We start from the raw sequence: 17,839 nt of genomic DNA, 5'->3' as shown, positions 1-17,839 counted from the left end.
CTGCAGACATGTGGGGCAGGTGAGAGAGAGAGAGAGAGAGAGAGAGAGAGAGAGAGAGAGACAGAGAGAGACAGAGGTGGTGCTGTGGATGAGATACTATAATTAAATAAAACTTGTATATATTTAATTTCATACATTATGTTCTAAAGCATAGTGGGACAAAAGCTATGTTGCTTTATTTCATCTTAATGTGCAGCAGCCTGTGACTATAAAAGGCATTTATTTAAATGACTAGATCTAAATTAACGTTAATCACTAAAGACAATACTTGTCATTTTTAATGACAAGTACGTGTTGTCTATCGTATAAATGTGTTTCATAACTTGCAAACCAATTAACCCTACATGTAAACCATTTTAGGTTTGCTCTGCAGTAGGTGGAATAGTAAAGGAAGTGGTGGGAGGTTTATAAATCAGGAAACTCAATCGAAATATTTTTAGCCCTGTCTCGCTTCCCTAAGAGTGCCAAAGCTTGTCTGCTGCTGTCTTCTCTCTCTGGGAGTATGGAGGGATCACTCCGACAGGCCGAGTCATCCCAGGTTCACCCAGACAGAAAACTAAAATCTGAGCCGGATGTTTCATGCCCAGAAGGTGGCCATTGTGGCTGGACCACGAGATAAGACAAGATTCAATTATCAGCCAGATGATGGATTTAAATAATAATGATTTCTGGATTTTCAGTGGACACAAGTCAGTTTTTATTATTGTAATATCAGTTAAATCTCAGTTCAAGTGCAATTATTTTGAGCTTCTGAGCACACTATGTTACTATGATATCTGGACTGTATTGTAAGTACCTGATTGCAGAACTGATGAAGCCTCTCAGATGAGATGATGCTTTAACTCGTGTGCTACACAGGTTTAAGGTGACATCTGATATAGCCATTCCAATTTAGAAGTACATTTTGATTGTTTTTATACTTACAGTATATGTACAGTATGGTGCAGTTTAAGTCAAATTCCAAAATCCAGAATACTACTTTGACACCAGTGGATTTAATATACTACATACATGAAAAGGAAATGTAGGGACTGAAGGGATTGTAGGGCTGACTCTATTCACTGTGACATGTCTCACAAATAATACAGACATAACTCCTTCCCAAGCCTGTCATTGCATATTTAGGCATAATGATAACAGGCTTATTCATAAAAATAAAGAATCCAATTATAATTTTGCTATTGTATGCTATAATGTTGACAAACGAATAACAGATATATTCTTTACTATTGCAGGTATCTGCAACATAGTAGGTGACTGAATGCTCACTTGTTAAGAGTACCCTCTAGTGGCAAACAAAATCTTACAGGGAGATATTTTACATTCTCAAGTAGTTACAATACAGACCAACCTGATATCAGTCCCAAATTGATTGACAGATTTTTTTTTAAATCAAAAACTAGTACAAGACAACAACTAAAAATGATTATGATGAATTGTTTATGATAAACGTAAAGGTTTGTTTACATCTGCAATGTTTCTAAAGATCTCTCGTGCAATGTTTGCATTCTCTCAGGAGAATTTAGGGAGGAAAGTTTAACTCAAAGGCCAACGTATTTCTGAGAGACAACAATGTAGCTGTCAATTTGAGCTTGAGTTTTTATTCGAGCTTGGCCCAAGCTCAAGTACAAAGAAATCAGTGCTGGGTTGTAGGCATGGTTTTCTAACAAGTGATCATGTCATTTTAGGCCTACAATAAGCTTTTAAAAGGATTTCCGTCATCCCTTAACAACAAAGGTTATTTGTCCATGCCTTCTAAAAGCCCATGAGCGTTCCAAGGTAAATAGACAGTCTCACTGTGTAAATGATGAGTTTGACCTGAGTCGTTTAAATCTTCATCATGTTCTTGCCCTTTATTAGGGATCTAACTCAAAGCACTTTAATCCACATTAAATCATTTCTTACATCCTTTTAAGAGAACACAAACGTTTAACGAGGAAAAAATAGTTATTTGGTGGGTGTTCTGCTGCAGAGGAAGTTTCTTTTCTCACTACAGCTCATGATCTTCCACTCGGTGTTATCGGGAACCAGGGCGCCGCAGTGCTGCTGCTCTGCAGGACACTGAGGAAGGTTGGATCTCACCGGCGTGTTTGGGCTCATCCACAGCCAATCACCAGCCAGGAAACGCAGTCCAACCCACACCTACAGGAAACAACAGTTTGGTAATGTCAACGCTGCTGACTCACCACCACCAGTAAACCACACAACACATTTTACATTTTAAAGGAGACCTATTATGCTTTTCCTTATTTTCTGTCATATATACAATGTTACAATGTCGGATGTTCATCAGAAATATGGTCAAGCATTAAATGATGAGGTAAATGTAACCGGTTTTGTAGTTTTTGGTTTAGAAGCCTTTATCAGTGATTTGTGACAGTAGAACGTGCTAACTACATGTAGCTACATGCTAACACAAGTGTAATCTTGGTTGCTGATGTTAATTTCTCTGCATTTGATGCTGCCTTTTTTTTTTAAATCAGGTAATTATTCATATTACATAAGCCCATATCAAACCACAACATCACTTTTACACACATTTAGAGGTGGTGGTAGCTGGATTTTGTTTCCTTTGGTCTTTCTGCTAAGCTAAGCTAACCAGATGCTCTCGGCAGGAAAGCAATTTAGCGTATTTCTCAAAATGTCGAACTCCGCCAAATCTCTGCTAAACAATAATAAAAAATTGATCTAAAAAAAAAAAGTAAAAAAGTCTTTAACATGACATAACCTGACCACAAACACACACAAAGTCTGCAGAAAAACATCAAACCTCATACGTGTTTGCATTCAGTCTTATTGTCTCGGTGTCCATCAGATTGTCGTTTGGTTCTGACAGGACGGCCAGCTGGTACCGTGTGGTGCTGCCCGCAGCCTCCAGCTGTCTGCAGTGCACCAAGGCTTGTTCCCATGTCTTTTTCTCCTGGACCAGAATCAGGCCTTCATCACACAAGAAGGGGTGACTGTCAGAGCATTTTTTATTTTGCCATTTTGGAGATGACTTATCCTTCAAAACACACTGCTGGTGCTCATCACCATCTGGTACATCTACAGGAACAAGAAAAGAGCGACTGAAATAACTGTTACATGGACATGATAGTATTCTGTTAACCGCTAAGAATAATTTAAGTCATACCCCCCAAAATTCTTTACACTACTCAGCTCACAGAAATATGTACAGTATTACCTTGCTTTGAGAGCCGTGACCTCTGACCTCTAACCCCTCCTAACTATTTCTGGTTTGCTGATGTTCTTAGAATGTTCAATTAGCTTAAGCTATATCAGTTGAGTAATTGTATAATTTTGTGAAATTTCACAATAATGGTATATATCGTCCTTATAAAACTTTGCTGCATGCTCAAATACATTCTTATTAAAACATTTTTCAGTCATTATTTTCACACAATCGTGTTCAAGTAAATTGCATCATTTTATGCATTAGAGCAACTCCCACTGCTTTATCATAATAAGCTAAATGAGCTATAGCTATGACAATACCTTATTAAGTATTATCTTAAAACCTTTGGCATTGTTTACATACTGTAGAAGGACAGCATTCTCCTGGGCTAACTATGGAATGAGATCTGCAATAACAAGAGGCTACATTGGTGCTAGTGGCTTCATTAGGCTGTACCTAGCAACAATGGTGCTTGTGTTGAATATGAACATAGTCATGCTTACACAATCACAACGTTATAATAAATAATGTTCACCATCTTAGTTAAGTGTGTTAATTAGCTCTAAACACAAAGTGCAGCTGAGGCTGATGGGAATGTTTTTAGTTTTACAGGTATTCGGTCATAAACCAACTGTTAGAATAGCTTACTATATACTATGATATACTATAAATACAAATGTTGACCTGCTGATTTGCCTTGGTGATGTGTTAATTAAGGGATTACCAAAGTTATTACAATTCATCCAGCAGGAAACATGAATCTCCATCCATTTAGTTATTGAGATAATTCACTCAAAACCACAAATGTTAACCTCATAATGGAGCTAGAGGAAAAGCCAGGGGAATCACCAAAATCATAAGGATCTATCCACTGGGAACCATGAATGCCTGTACAAAATATTGTGCTAATTTATCTGATAAATGTTACGATATTTAAATAGATAAGTGAAAACTTTGACCTGCTAGAAGTACAATAAGAAGAGTCAGGGGATCAGCAAACTCATAGGACTGATCCTCATGTTACCATGGATATCTGTACCATATTCTATGGCAATGCTTCGGTTATTTGTCAGAGGGATTCATCCTCTATACAAAATTTCCAAAATAACTTTGATGAAGTAAAAAAGTGTCAAAGTTTACGATGTTGGACAACAACCCAAAACAAGTGCACGGCTACGGATTGCTAAGCCTCTATAATGATTGACAGGTTGGCATGTAGCCACGCCCTAAAGCATCCCTTGCTTTATCTATCTATTTATCTATTTTTTTTAATCTATTTTAAAATAAATGGGACCATATTTACCTTCTCCGGGAACCATCACCTTATCGTGGTGGAGAGGTTTGTGTGTCCCTATGAACCTGAGGGCTGTGTTGTCTGGAGCTTTGTGCTCCTGGTAGGGTCTCCCAAGGCAAAGTTGTCTCAGGTGAGGGGCCAGACAAAGAATGGTTCAAAAATCCTATGAAACATCGAGGAAGGGATGAAGTGACCCTGCCCGGAGGAAGCCAGGGGCCCCCGTCTGGAGCCAGGCCCAGATGGAGGGCTCGTCAGCGAGCGTCTGGTGGCCGGGTTTGCCACGGAGCCCGGCCGGGCACAGCCCGAAAAAGCTACGTGGCATACATCTCTCCATCCCATGGGCCCACCACCTGTGGGAGGAACCGCTGGGGTCGGGTGCGCTGCCACATGGGTGGCAGTGAAGGTCAGGGGCCTCGACGGACCAGACCCGGGCAGCAGAGGCTGGCTCTGGGGGACGTGGAATGTCACCTCTCTGTGGGGGAAGGAGCCGGAACTTGTGCGGGAGGTGGAGCGCTACCGGTTAGATCTGGTGGGGCTTACCTCTACGCACAGTCTTGGTTCTGGAACCATACTCCTGGATAGGGGTTGGACTCTTTTCTTCTCCGGAGTTGCCCAGGGTGTGAGGCGCCGGGCGGGTGTGGGAATACTCACAAGCCCCCGGCTGAGCGCCGCTACGTTGGAGTTTAACCCGGTGGACGAGAGGTTCGCCTCCCTACGCCTGCGGGTTGTGGGGGGGAAAACTCTGACTGTTGTTTGTGCATATGCACCGAACAAGAGTTCGGAGTATTCGGCCTTCTTGGAGACCTTGAGTGGAGTCCTGCATGGGGCTCCAGTCAGGGACTCCATAGTTCTGCTGGGGGACTTCAACGCGCACGTGGGTAATGATGGAGACACATGGAGATTGGGAGGAACGGCCTCCCTGATCTAAACCAGAGTGGTTGTTTGTTGTTGGACTTCTGTGCTAGTCATGGATTGTCTATAACGAACACCATGTTCGAACATAGGGATGCTCATAAGTGTACTTGGTACCAGAGCACCCTAGGCCAAAGGTCAATGATCGATTTTATAATCGTTTCATCTGATCTGAGGCTGTATGTTTTGGACACTCGGGTGAAGAGAGGGGCGGAGCTGTCAACTGATCACCATCTGGTGGTGAGTTGGGTCAGGGGGTGGGGGAAGACTCTGGACAGACCTGGTAAGCCCAAATGGGTAGTGCGGGTAAATTGGGAACGTCTGGAGGAGGCCCCTGTCCGACAGACTTTCAACTCACACCTCCGGCGGAGCTATTCGTGCATCCCTGTGGAGGCTGGGGGCATTGAACCCGAGTGGACAATGTTCAAAGTTTCCATTGCTGAAGCTGCGGTGAGGAGCTGTGGTCTTAGGGTCTTAGGTGCCTCAAGGGGCGGTAACCCACGAACACCGTGGTGGACACCGGTGGTCAGGGAAGCCGTCCGACTGAAGAATGAGTCTTTCCGGGATATGTTATCCCAGACGACTCCGGAGGCAGTTGCAAGGTACCGAAGGGCCCGAAGGGCTGCAGCCTCTGCCGTGAAAGAGGCAAAGCAGCGTGTGTGGGAGAAGTTTGGAGAAGACATGGAGAAGGACTTTCGGTCGGCACCAAGGTACTTCTGGAAAACCGTTCGCCACCTCAGGAGGGGGAAGCGGGGAACCATCCAAGCTGTGTACAGTAAGGATGGGGACGCTATTGACCTCAACTGAGGAGGTAATAGAGGCGGTGGAAGGAGCACTTTGAGGAACTCCTAAATCCGACTAATACGCCCTCTATGGTAGAGGCAGAGCTGGAGGATGAGGGGGGGGATTGGCATCAATTTCCCTGGTGGAGGTTGCTGAGGTAGTTAAACAACTCCACAGTGGCAAAGCCCCAGGAATTGATGAGATCCGTCCAGAAATGCTTAAAGCTCTGGGTGTGGAGGGGTTGTCTTGGTTGACACGCCTCTTCAACATTGCGTGGAAGTCTGGGACGGTGCCTAAGGAGTGGCAGACCGGGGTGGTGGTTCCCCTTTTTAAAAAGGGGGGACCAGAGGGTGTGTGCCAATTACAGGGGTATCACACTTCTCAGCCTCCCCGGTAAAGTCTACTCCAAGGTGCTGGAAAGGAGGGTTCGGTCGATAGTCGAATCTCAGGTTGAAGAGGAACAATGCGGATTCCGTCCCTGGTCGTGGAACAACGGACCAGATCTTTACTCTCGCAAGGATCCTGGAGGGAGCCTGGGAGTATGCCCAACCAGTCTACATGTGTTTTGTGGATCTGGAGAAGGCGTATGACCGGGTGCCCCGGGAGATACTGTGGGAGGTGCTGCGGGAGTACGGGGTGAGGGGGTCCCTTCTCAGGGCCATCCAATCTCTGTACGACCAAAGCGAGAGCTGTGTCCGGGTTCTCGGCAGTAAGTCGGACTCATTTCAGGTGAGAGTTGGCCTCCGCCAGGGCTGAGCTTTGTCACCAATCCTGTTTGTAGTATTTATGGACAGGATATCGAGGCGTAGTCGGGGTGGAGAGGGGTTGCAGTTCGGTGGGCTGGGGATCTCGTCGCTGCTTTTTGCAGATGATGTGGTCCTGATGGCATCATCGGCCTGTGACCTTCGGTTCGCAGCCGAGTGTGAAGCGGCTGGGATGAGGATCAGCACCTCTAAATCGGAGGCCATGGTTCTCAGCAGGAAACCGATGGAGTGCCTTCTCCAGGTAGGGAATGAGTCCTTACCCCAAGTGAAGGAGTTCAAGTACCTTGGGGGTCTTGTTCGCGAGTGAGGGGACAATGGAGCGGATTGGTCGGAGAATCGGCACAGCAGGTGCGGTATTACATTCAATTTATCGCACCGTTGTGACGAAAAGAGAGTTGAGCCAGAAGGCAAAGCTCTCAATCTACCGGTCAGTTTTTGTTCCTACCCTCACCTATGGTCATGAAGGCTGGGTCATGACCGAAAGAACAAGATCCAATACAAGCGGCCGAAATGGGTTTCCTCAGGAGGGTAGCTGGCATCTCCCTTAGAGATGGGGTGAGAAGCTCAGTTATCCGTGAGGAGATCGGAGTAGAGCCGCTGCTCCTTTGCGTCGAAAGGAGCCAGTTGAGGTGGTTCGGGCATCTGGTAAGGATGCCCCCTGGGCGCCTCCCTAGGGAGGTGTTCCAGGCACATCCAGCTGGGAGGAGGCCTCGGGGGAGACCCAGGACTAGGTGGAGGGATTATATCTCTAACCTGGCCTGGGAACGCCTCGGGATCCCCCAGTCGGAGCTGGTTAATGTGGCCCGGGAAACGGAAGTTTGGGGTCCCCTGCTGGAGCTGCTACCCCCGCGACCCGACCCCGGATAAGTGGATGAAGATGGATGGATGGATGGATGGGACCATATTTACAAAATGAACATCATGCTGTATTGAAGAGGAATTGAAACTAGTGATTGAGATCATAAACTCATTGTGAAAATGTTTACTAAGGAAATAAATCAAGTGAGATGTCATTTTGTCAGACTTCTATATAATTATGGGATATCTTTTTGCAACCAGTGGAGTCGTTGCTAAAACTGAGACGGAATGCAGGTTCAAGGCACTTCCACATTGGCTTCACTTTTCAGACCCAGAAGCTATACATCCAGTATTTGTACAGTCCATGTCATTTAATCACATTTTAAACTCTTAAATTATGGAATACATTAAAAGTAGCAATTGTACACTAAAACTGGACATGAGAACATGACTTAGTAAGTATACTAATTTTTCTTCTCACTTGAATCCCAGTTGAAGAATGTGGCTCTCTCATCTCCTCTGGACCATTTCCACTCCCATGATGATGTATTGAGATACAGACCAATCCAGCCTTCATACGGGGCATACTTGTCAGCCTCCTGTTGGTTTCTGATGGTGATCAAGTCACTATGGTACCATCTGCAGTAGTTCTGAGCAACAGCCCAGGTACTTGAATCGGAGATGGGGACAACCTTTAAGATCCTCAGGCCTGTAGTGACTGCACACGGAGGAGTGGAGAGGACGAAAAAGATGAGGTGGATGAGGAGAAGCCTGGGGATGTTTCTCTCCATGTTGTCTTCAGAAAGGCTTCAAAGTAGAGAAAGATGTTATAACACAATGCAATAATAACAATAATAATAATAACAAGGCTGCTACCTTAATTACAAAACACAATGTATTCATCATCCATCCATCTATCCATTAATTCATTCATTCATATAATTGAGATCCACTGAGAGAGATAATCGGCACAATCAATCGAACCACATTAAAGGTAAGGCAAATTTCACTAGAATTTAAAGGGGCATTTTGAAATGCCCCTTTAAAAATGTATAGTCTGAAAGTGCTAAATAGACAATGAATTGCAGGGGAATGTTCTAAGTATATGGGAACTGAGAACACTACAATAAAATGAAGCTCATTTGGGTGTAAAAAAGAAAACAAGAGTCTTGAATGCCTGAACAGTCTTTATTTCACTGTCTATGGAGCTGCTCCAGACCTTACATGATGACATCACAAGTGTCATGACCTGGCTCATGACAAAATGTGGAGAACACACGTTTGCTCAATTAAATTTAATTAATTTAAATAAACAAAGGTAAACATGCTATCAGTTTATCAGTAATTTATCAGTAATATGTGTATGTGTAGTGTAGGTGGAGCAATGTTAGAACGCACAAGTAACTCAACCCAAAGTCCAAACAAACAAGCAACCTTGAGGAGGGAGAGGAAGAGTGAGTGCCCAGTCATTCCTATTTAAGGACATGTGAGCTATCAGTTCATCCAGGTGTCAATCATCGGTCCTTATTAGCCAATCCCCAGATCCCACAGATGAAATTTCCCTCGGGATGACTAAAGTATCTATCTATCTATCAGAGGGATCCCAAAGGGACTTAAAAGTCTTGAGGCCTAGGAGCCGTCAAACAAATTTGAGACTTAGTTCTCTGGTCTCTGGCTTTGAGAGAGAGTAGCTCATGTTCACAAATATTGATTGAACTTTCCTAGGCCATGGAAATAACATATTGGAATTCATAATTTATGTGGTGGAATTCAATTAATATAGTGTATATATATATATATATATATATATATAGTACTATGACAGAGCAGCACGATCAGGTGTCAAGCCAAACAAAGTCAGGAGGTCACTATCTTAGGGTAAGCAATAGCTGAGCATTAGTATTAGTATTTATTATAAGGATCCCCTTTAGCTGACGCCTAGACGACCAGTCTTCAGGTCCAAAACAACATTTAATCAGACAATATTAAAACATTTCATGACATATACAGAAAAGAAAAGAAATAAATGAAAATAAAATAAATACAACAATATCTGCTTACAGAACTAAATAACAAAAACAAATTTAAAAACATTTCAATTAAATAAAAACAATAAACTTGAAAACAAAGTTATATATTACAGTACATTACATAGCTAACATTAAGGTAGCTCCATAGACAAAGAAGAAAATCAAATATTTTAAACCACACAAACAAGATTAAAAAAACAAAAAAAAAACATGATAAATAATTTAAGTGAAGGTAAGATTTGACTTTATTTTTAAAGTGTACCTTTCCTGTGATAAAATGATTATTCCACACACAACTTGCTCTGTAAATGAAAGTTGTTTTCAGGTAAAGGTGGAACCATCTGCCCCCCCCCCCCACTGGCTCCTCTTGTTAAATAAGTGTGGATATCTAAACTGTAAGTTGTTATCAATAATAAATGATGGTGTCTGAGTTTGAATAACAGAGTGCAACAAACTAAGCACATTGGCTAATAGTCTTTTTCAACACTCAACCATTTAAGACATTCATGCATTTTAACAACATTGGACCTAGAATTGCACATCAGAACAAGTCTAACTGCTAGGATGAACTCTCTCACTACATTTATTCATAAACTTAGTTTCTTTATCCTTTATTTGCACAAGCAAAAATGAAAAGCTCATAAGGTAAACAGCAACAACCAAGCCTGTTTCTATGTTAACACTCACCATAATGACGGCACCAACAAAGGGAGCTCAGCGTGGTGGAAATTAGTTGAAAAGAGATGAGACAGAGCTGATATAGGGCTATGTGGTTCCCCCCCACATATATCCAAGCTCTGATGCACCAGATTCCCACTTAAACTGACCAATCAGAGCAGTGTGTAGAGACGCCTTGCCCAAAAGATTGGCGTCATTCACCTGGGCACAACAGAAATCTTCAAACTTGTTTATCCCCGGTAGTCAAATGTCTTAAGTGGTGTGAAGCAGAGCGAGAGCAGCACGGATTTTAATGATCTGTTCTCCTCAACAAACATAAGCATCTCATTTGATTTGCCTTTTACATATTTCCTTTCTGTAGATTTGCATATTATTTTGCAAGAAGTACAACCCCAGACTGGCATCCTGAGATTTGCTTGAATTAATTGGTTGAAATTATTAAAAATGTAGATTTGTGACTGCAGTTACACTACCATGGTTAGTAACATTTTAGCTGCGTTTTGCAAATAGTTGCAAAAACTGGCTTGATTTCAATTTACAATAAAAACATGTTAGCTCTTTACATACAGTATAAGTACTTTGATGATTACAGACATATATAAAGATGTTAGAAGAAAAACAAAAAACGTACAGATAACTGGCTCACTGGTCAACTCTTGTACTGGAAAGATAGTTGAGAAGGAAGACCACCAATTAAGCCTGAAGACCCGCTGTAGGCCAAAAACAAACCGTTGACACCACCATGTAACTGCTTGTGTTGTTTTGCATACAGCTGCACTCACAGGACTTGATGTTAAATGCAACACACAATCATCAGACAGACACCGCTGGCATTTGAACCCAGCATCCCTTGTTTACTAGACAGGTACTTTGACAGAGAGAGAGAGCACAGTTAGGACTTCTGGGATCAAATATTAAACTGATGGCGTTTCTCCAAAAGGTGATTCCGTTTCATCACCCCCTGCGGTCCCCACCACCGTAGCATAAACGCCCTACCCACATTCAAATGAAGGCGAGGACTGGTGTTTTTCGCCATAGTGCCTGATTTAGTTTGAATTCTAATGCTGAGCTTGCATGTAGAAGCCCAACAGCAGCAGGTTGGATCAGAACGGTAAGACAGGCATCACTGGGATTTGAACCCAGCATATCGTTACAAGACAGATGTTTTGACCAACGTAGCCTACACACCAAACACATGTAAAAAGTGCTTGGACAACTTCTTTATTTGGTTTCCATTCAACCAACATCAACAACTCATTTTATTGTTTGGTGATCGTAAACACAGTAAACGGTTTCTAAAGTGGTATTTGATATTCTGGCTTAATGTTGCATTTTAAACTGATTTGATAATATAAATGAATGTGTGATTGACTATACAGACACTTTAACACAAATTAAATATTTTTAACATTATTTTGAGGGTAGCCCCAACCTTTACTAATCAAAGCCGAATGGTCTTTATAATGATGCTGGCTCAATAGTGGACGCGTGAATTTTAAATGTCTTTTTTCAAACAATGAATTTCATTTGTCATCGTCTCAGATTTGACTTTAGAATAATTAATTCTTAAAACGTTAACAACTGTAAATCACATTTTCCCTTTATGACTAAACTGTAACAAAAAACCACGATAGCTTATTATTGCTTGCTATAAATCCTAATTGTAAACCTTTGGCCTTGAGTTTTGGCAAAAATACAGTTACTTTATCTCTTAAAACTACAAGAAATCACAAATTCATTTTGTTTTACACAGTAATATACTGCTTTATTTCAGCATTATCTTTTGAAGACACATACAAACTGATGAAGGTGGGCAAATGCAACAGCTACACAAAGTAGTTGCTATTCATAGAAATACCTCTAATCTATTTGCTCATCAACTGTCCAATATAAGTCCAGCCCATGCCAGGGCAGACTGCTTGCCATCGTGCAACTGCCCCCACTCCATTCACCCTCAGCTCTCCCGCACATGTTGCTAAATTCTTGGCTAAACACGGATGTTGTGCTCTCCCACTGAAGCCACAGAAGGTCTGGCCTGTATGCACTGCAGCAGGTCAGACATGTTTTCATAGTTTTTAGGAGGTAATGGAGACCATATTGTTAGGACTCAGGATCTCAATCCAGTAACCATCAGGGTCCTGAATGAAGGCCAAGCCTTTCATTTTACCTGAAAAGGAAATAAGAGAAGGGCAAAAAAGGAGTTGTTAATAATATATGAATAAATGTGAAAAATACACTTTTAAAAAAAAGTGTGTGTTCTATTCATGGTGCAGTAATGACACGGCGGTTCACTGAGGAGAAAAGCTTTTCAAACGTAGATGAAGGCACTGAGAGGTGCTTTCTGTTGTTGTGTAATGAGTCAGTAGGTGTAGCCGTCCTATACAGTATATTAGGAAAATACATATTTATCTTTTGTCACTTACATTGAAGGTGCACAAGTATAAATACTTATAGTTATCTGTTAGTTTAGAGTTTACAAAAATCTACAAATCAGCATTGCTTTAATATTCTTGGGATGAAGTGAATGGAAGTGAGGCTGTAGAGAGCAACTTAGTAGATTTATTATTAATAATACTAATAACATTACTTGTGAGAAAGCCAATTTGTCACCTCTAGCGTGGTACATTTTAGCGTTTACTCCCTGTCCTGAGAATTTGAATCAATTTTTTTTTCTTTCTTAAATAAATGGTTTCAACCCATATTTCATTTTTATTTTCATTTTTGAGTTAATAAGCCAACTAAAAAAAGGAGGTGGAGAAAGAAAGATTAAAAATTGTGAAGAAATGTACTAAAACGTCTGTCAGGACCCTTGACATCTTACCGTCATCTGGCTTCTTGACAAACGTGACTCCTTGCTCTTCGAACAGTTTGCAGGCTGCATAGACGTCAGGAACAGCGATTCCAATGTGTCCTGTCAAAGCCCAGGTAATGACTGTTATATACACTATATATCCACACTACCGTTGCACATAGTTTGCTCTAGTGAGCCTTCAAACAGTAACAGACAAGAAGCATACAGTATATCCTTTAAACAAGTGGTGCACAACAGTTAAAAGCACTTAAGATACTTGTAAAAACTGCTCAACATTTAAAACACAGATCACGACAGTTACGTTTCACTATTAAACCAAGAAGGTGTTTAATACTATGACTGGGTGTTCCTGCATTTTAAGTTCATGCATACATTTCACTTTCCCTTTCAAAAGTAATTCTACTGGTCTTTCCTGTCTGTGTGTAAAACAGGGAAGCGGTCTTACCAAATCCACGTGGATCGGAGTTCCCATTGTGATAGGACTGGCTCTCATCAGCCTCAGAGCCCCAGTTACTGAAGGACAGGAGGAATACAAGAAGGTAAGAGAGGAAATGAAAAGAGGAAGAAAGAGAAAGGCACATATTGGAGACCCTTACTGTGTCAGCTCAATGGTGGCTCGTCTGGAAAAAGTCCAGGCTGTCTTTTCCTTCACATCCGTAGGAATCTGCTTCTTGTCCTCGTAGCCCAAGAAGAAGAGAGAGAAACGCATGGGGGGGAAGTCAAACTTTTGCAGGAGCCTGGAGAGAAAACGCCACTCTAGTCTCAGACTCAGTCTCAGATTCTCAACAACCCACATACACACACTAAGCCAAAAACAGCTCTAAAAATGTTTAGGATTCATTGTGTCACTTTTGGGGAACATTTTGTTGCACGTGGAAATAAAGATGAATTGAACTGAAAACGAACACACTAGTACTCACGTCATGCCGAGGATTCTGGTGTAAAAATCCAAGGATTTAACTGGGTCTTTAACCCGCAGCATAGTCTGCTGCATCATGAAATCCTACAACACAGAAACAGAGCTTTATAGACACAGAACACTAAGACAAGTGGCCAACTACACTATGTCTCAATCACAAAGATAACAGGGTAGTGGGTTAGAATTTCTTTAGTCTCGCTTTACCAGACCTTCCTCCACAGCGCTGCAAAGGAAGGTCTGGCTAGTCCACACAGCATTCCTGGATGGGAGAAAAACGTGCTCTGGTTTAATGGCATTTCTTTAAACCAATCACAAATCGTCATGGGCGGTGCTAAGCTCCGAACGGAGCCACGGTGCCTCTGCAAAATAGTCTCAGGAAGGACCTTGTTTTGGTGGAACATGTGGACGTTCAAAAGTAGTTTTAGTCGTGCAACAGAAAACTCAGATTGGACAGATAGTCTAGCTAGCTGTCTGGATTTACCCTGCAGAGATCTGAGGAGCAGTTAACCATAGTCCTCACAAATCCACCAGAGGTTAGAACGCCAACACAGAGGAAGAGGAAGGGGATGCAGATAGAACAGTAAGAAATGAGAAACAACAATTTTACTAGCTCAAAGTGTGAATTTGGATGTGTTGCTCCACAGTGAGTCAACTGCTGGTTGAATTGTGAGGAGCCACAGTTGGTTAGCCACAGACCCAACAGGTTACTCAGAAACACACTTGCATGTTAGCCAACGTTAGAGGCTGGTGGCCTTGTTCCTAATTCCCTTTGAGTACATGTACATAAAAACTACAGACCCTGCTATCACAGGAAGACGAAGTACACTGAATGTACATTCAATGATTAACACTAAGATAGAGGGGTACAGGGTTGGTTCATTCTTGTTTGTGGACTGTTTGGCTGTGGAATGGTTTTAAGTTTATCTGTTCAGATTATTTTGTTCTTGGTATTGTCCAAAAGGTTTGATTTGTTCAAGAAGGCCGAGTTGAACATGGACACTAGATGGAAATTGAAGTTCTATTATGAGTAAGTTTTCAACTTCTTCCTAGCCCTTTGAACATGAATATTATTTGAGTTGCTCATTTGTAGCGGTGGATACCGTCTGATTATCTTTTTTTATTGCTTACAAGTTTTATGTTATTTTTCTAGCATGTTCAATAAATTGACCAAATAAAGAAAGAGTTACAGACGTGAAATATGAAGCCCTGTATTATGTTTGTGTTTTAGAAAGCTCAGAGAAGCCTTTACAGCACATCTGTTGGCTGTGTCTGAATTCCAGCAGATTTCCAAATCCAAGTTTGCAGCCTGTGCTGGCACTCACTCGTGAAGAGGGATTTCAGCCAAACTACTCCTCTGTGCAACCAACCGCATCTAAATCGATGATCACCACATCTGCGTGAGCTATGCATCAGTCATTATTACCATACTGAAAAGATCAGGCCTACATGGATGAGTTCAATTAAATCCCTAATTATATATGCAAAAACATGCCATGACAGTGATGAAGTCCTAAAATGTACAGTCTAGGGCCCATTTCACAAAAGTGATTTGCAAGCACTACTCCCACGCATAAGCAAATGGGGAAAGCATTGCATTTTTACAAACGATTGTTGCTTGTAAATTAAGGGCAACGTTCAGAGCCCTGCATGGATCTCACATGGCCAGGGATGGCTCAGAAGTTTAGTGTGCATTTTGAGTGGTGACATGCACTCTTTGCATACAGTGAGTCTATTGTGTCAAACTAATGCAGGTAGAAATGATCTCATAGGTCGCAGCTCGCATGCTGCAAATTTGATAAAACTGGGTTTTACTCTGATCCCAATATTTGTATTGTATTAGTGTATAAAAACCAAACTACTACTCTGTGTGTTTTACAGTCAAGTATTACCTCTGTGGTTAGCAAGTGTTCCCCATTCCTATGGCTTTCCTCCAACCAAATACAATTTGTCAACTTTCTACAGTGTAAAAGAAGTATCAACACATCCAGAGAAACTTTCCGTAATCCGTTTCTCCAGTTAACTACATCCACATGTTCCACTCACAGTTTTGTCACCGTATAGCTAAATTCATTACTTCAAAACTCCAAAAGAGTTAATGGGATGACACAAAGGCAGTGCATTTAGCCATATTATGGTAATCTGATTAAGTGGATAAGTCAAAGCAAACAAACAGCTAAAAAGTGGATCATGCAGCATGCATAAGATGTTTGAATAGACGTTTATCCATATTATAGTCTTTTTTATTTATCAGGTCAAATTCTAACAAATGTGATCTGTGATTCTGCTGAACCTGCCAGAGCTCACACTTACTGTAAATAGAAACACATTCTAGAAAGTCTTTATTGTGGACTTTGATGGAAGGGAATGACAGCCAGTGCAGATGTTTAAAAATAAGACCTTTTTCATGGCAGACATGTTGACATGTCATAGTAGGAACAGCACAGGTGTATTCAACCCATTAATGATGGCTGCATTCCCCTTAGGAGAGGTCCTGGTGTTGTTCATGCTGACTCACTGAAATATCTCACTGGACACTAGATGGAACTGAGCCATCGTTAAGGTTATCAATTTCAGCTGTGCTCTTCCTACTATGACAAGTCAACATGGCTGCTGTGAAAAAGGTCCATGACCATGCTACAAATTAACCTAAGATTTTTTTAACAAGAGCCTGTAAAACATAGGGACTCTCCAGTGTCATGCCGATTTGGGACATACTGATACTGAGCTGTATCTGAGCAAGTATTGATTGTTTATATTCTTGGGTAATATATATATGTATCGTAACGTTATTATATGCTGTCTACATAACGTTGCAGTAGTGAAAGAATACAGGCGGAACGGTTGGAAAGAGGTTGAATGGCTGGCAGTGAGGACAAGAAAAGGTATGGTTAGAAAAAAAAATATGATCTTCAACTTGTGGATACAGGTTAGCTCTAGCACATTATGCTTGCAACACTGCCCACATTAACCATTCCCAGTCCCGCCTGCTTTTCGCCACAGCATGCGAGAATATTATGGTCTGGCCGCGCCTAAATGCCAACTTTCCTGAGTACGGCCAGTTCTTGCCTAACAGGACTTGTTGTACGCATGCCTTAATAAATGACGTCTCGGCCTTCTCACAAAGTTTGGAGCTTCTTACCACGCGAGAAATGACGGCTGTAAGTTAACGTTAGCTAGCTTACAACACCCTGTGATAAAACCTACATTAGTTACACTAGTTATTTAAAATGTGTACGTCGCTACAACACTTGTCGTAAGCATTGACAAACATGTTAAAAGCATTACCGAATAAGTTGTCATCGGGGGCCCAGCGAACATTTTGTAAAGAAACCTGTCCGATAATGGACACAATGTACATCGCTGTTTAACCTGTTTGGTAGTCGCTGGGTTTGACAGTGACTGGTATAAGTTTAGTTCAACTTTACGAGGGACGGCAATCATCTTACCTTAGTAACTGGGTCTCCATCTTTACAAGCTGATGCCGCTGCCTCGTCTGACAGACCTTTGTCGCTCATTTTTGCTAACAGACTGGAACGTTACAAAGCTGGACCGCAGCTCAGCGGAGCGAACTGACAGGGGAGAGGGACTCAGCCGGACTCATTTAACAGAAACACTTTCCGGTACCAGCTTTCAAAATAAAAGCCACATTGACGACAACTGGAATGTAGTGATTA

General features: G+C 41.8%; 2 protein-coding genes across 3 annotated transcripts; both read right to left on the bottom strand.

Annotated features, from left to right (window-relative positions):
- Positions 1–704: 704 nt before the first annotated feature.
- On the bottom strand, positions 705–12,080 carry LOC144534788 (lymphocyte antigen 75-like). 2 transcript variants are annotated; one of them, XM_078277240.1, is made up of 4 exons: positions 10,444–12,080; positions 8,208–8,533; positions 2,771–3,045; positions 705–2,142 (listed from the first exon to the last, which is right to left on the bottom strand). In XM_078277240.1, the coding sequence occupies exons 2-4, from the start codon at positions 8,515–8,517 to the stop codon at positions 1,948–1,950; spliced, it is 780 nt and encodes a 259-aa protein (XP_078133366.1). In that variant the 5' UTR covers positions 8,518–8,533; positions 10,444–12,080; the 3' UTR covers positions 705–1,947. The 2 variants fall into 2 exon arrangements, with proteins under 2 accessions (XP_078133366.1, XP_078134193.1); XM_078278067.1 differs by having other exon boundaries at positions 2,771–2,937.
- A 92-nt stretch (positions 12,081–12,172) lies between these two features.
- On the bottom strand, positions 12,173–17,764 carry glo1 (glyoxalase 1). The gene is made up of 6 exons (XM_078279309.1): positions 17,612–17,764; positions 14,167–14,249; positions 13,843–13,983; positions 13,692–13,759; positions 13,256–13,345; positions 12,173–12,601 (listed from the first exon to the last, which is right to left on the bottom strand). The coding sequence occupies exons 1-6, from the start codon at positions 17,678–17,680 to the stop codon at positions 12,510–12,512; spliced, it is 543 nt and encodes a 180-aa protein (XP_078135435.1). The 5' UTR covers positions 17,681–17,764; the 3' UTR covers positions 12,173–12,509.
- Between the last annotated feature and the right edge of the window lie 75 nt (positions 17,765–17,839).

The sequence above is a fragment of the Sander vitreus genome, chromosome 1, assembly GCF_031162955.1.
Source record: "Sander vitreus isolate 19-12246 chromosome 1, sanVit1, whole genome shotgun sequence".
Classification (NCBI taxonomy): Eukaryota; Metazoa; Chordata; class Actinopteri; order Perciformes; family Percidae; genus Sander; species Sander vitreus.
This window is presented reverse-complemented; position numbering and strand designations above follow the sequence as displayed.

Excerpts from the sequence above, each read along its gene's own strand:
- LOC144534788 (XM_078277240.1), bottom strand. The coding sequence starts at position 8,517 with ATGGAGAGAAACATCCCCAGGCTTCTCCTCATCCACCTCATCTTTTTC. Across the intron at positions 3,046-8,207 it reads ATTCTTCAACTGGGATTCAA|ATGTACCAGATGGTGATGAG; the intron begins GTGAGAAGAAAA and ends TTGTTCCTGTAG. Across the intron at positions 2,143-2,770 it reads TGAATGCAAACACGTATGAG|GTGTGGGTTGGACTGCGTTT; the intron begins GTTTGATGTTTT and ends TGTTTCCTGTAG.
- glo1 (XM_078279309.1), bottom strand. The coding sequence starts at position 17,680 with ATGAGCGACAAAGGTCTGTCAGACGAGGCAGCGGCATCAGCTTGTAAA. Across the intron at positions 13,984-14,166 it reads ACCAGAATCCTCGGCATGAC|GCTCCTGCAAAAGTTTGACT; the intron begins GTGAGTACTAGT and ends TTTTCTCTCCAG. Across the intron at positions 13,760-13,842 it reads GCCACCATTGAGCTGACACA|TAACTGGGGCTCTGAGGCTG; the intron begins GTAAGGGTCTCC and ends CCTGTCCTTCAG.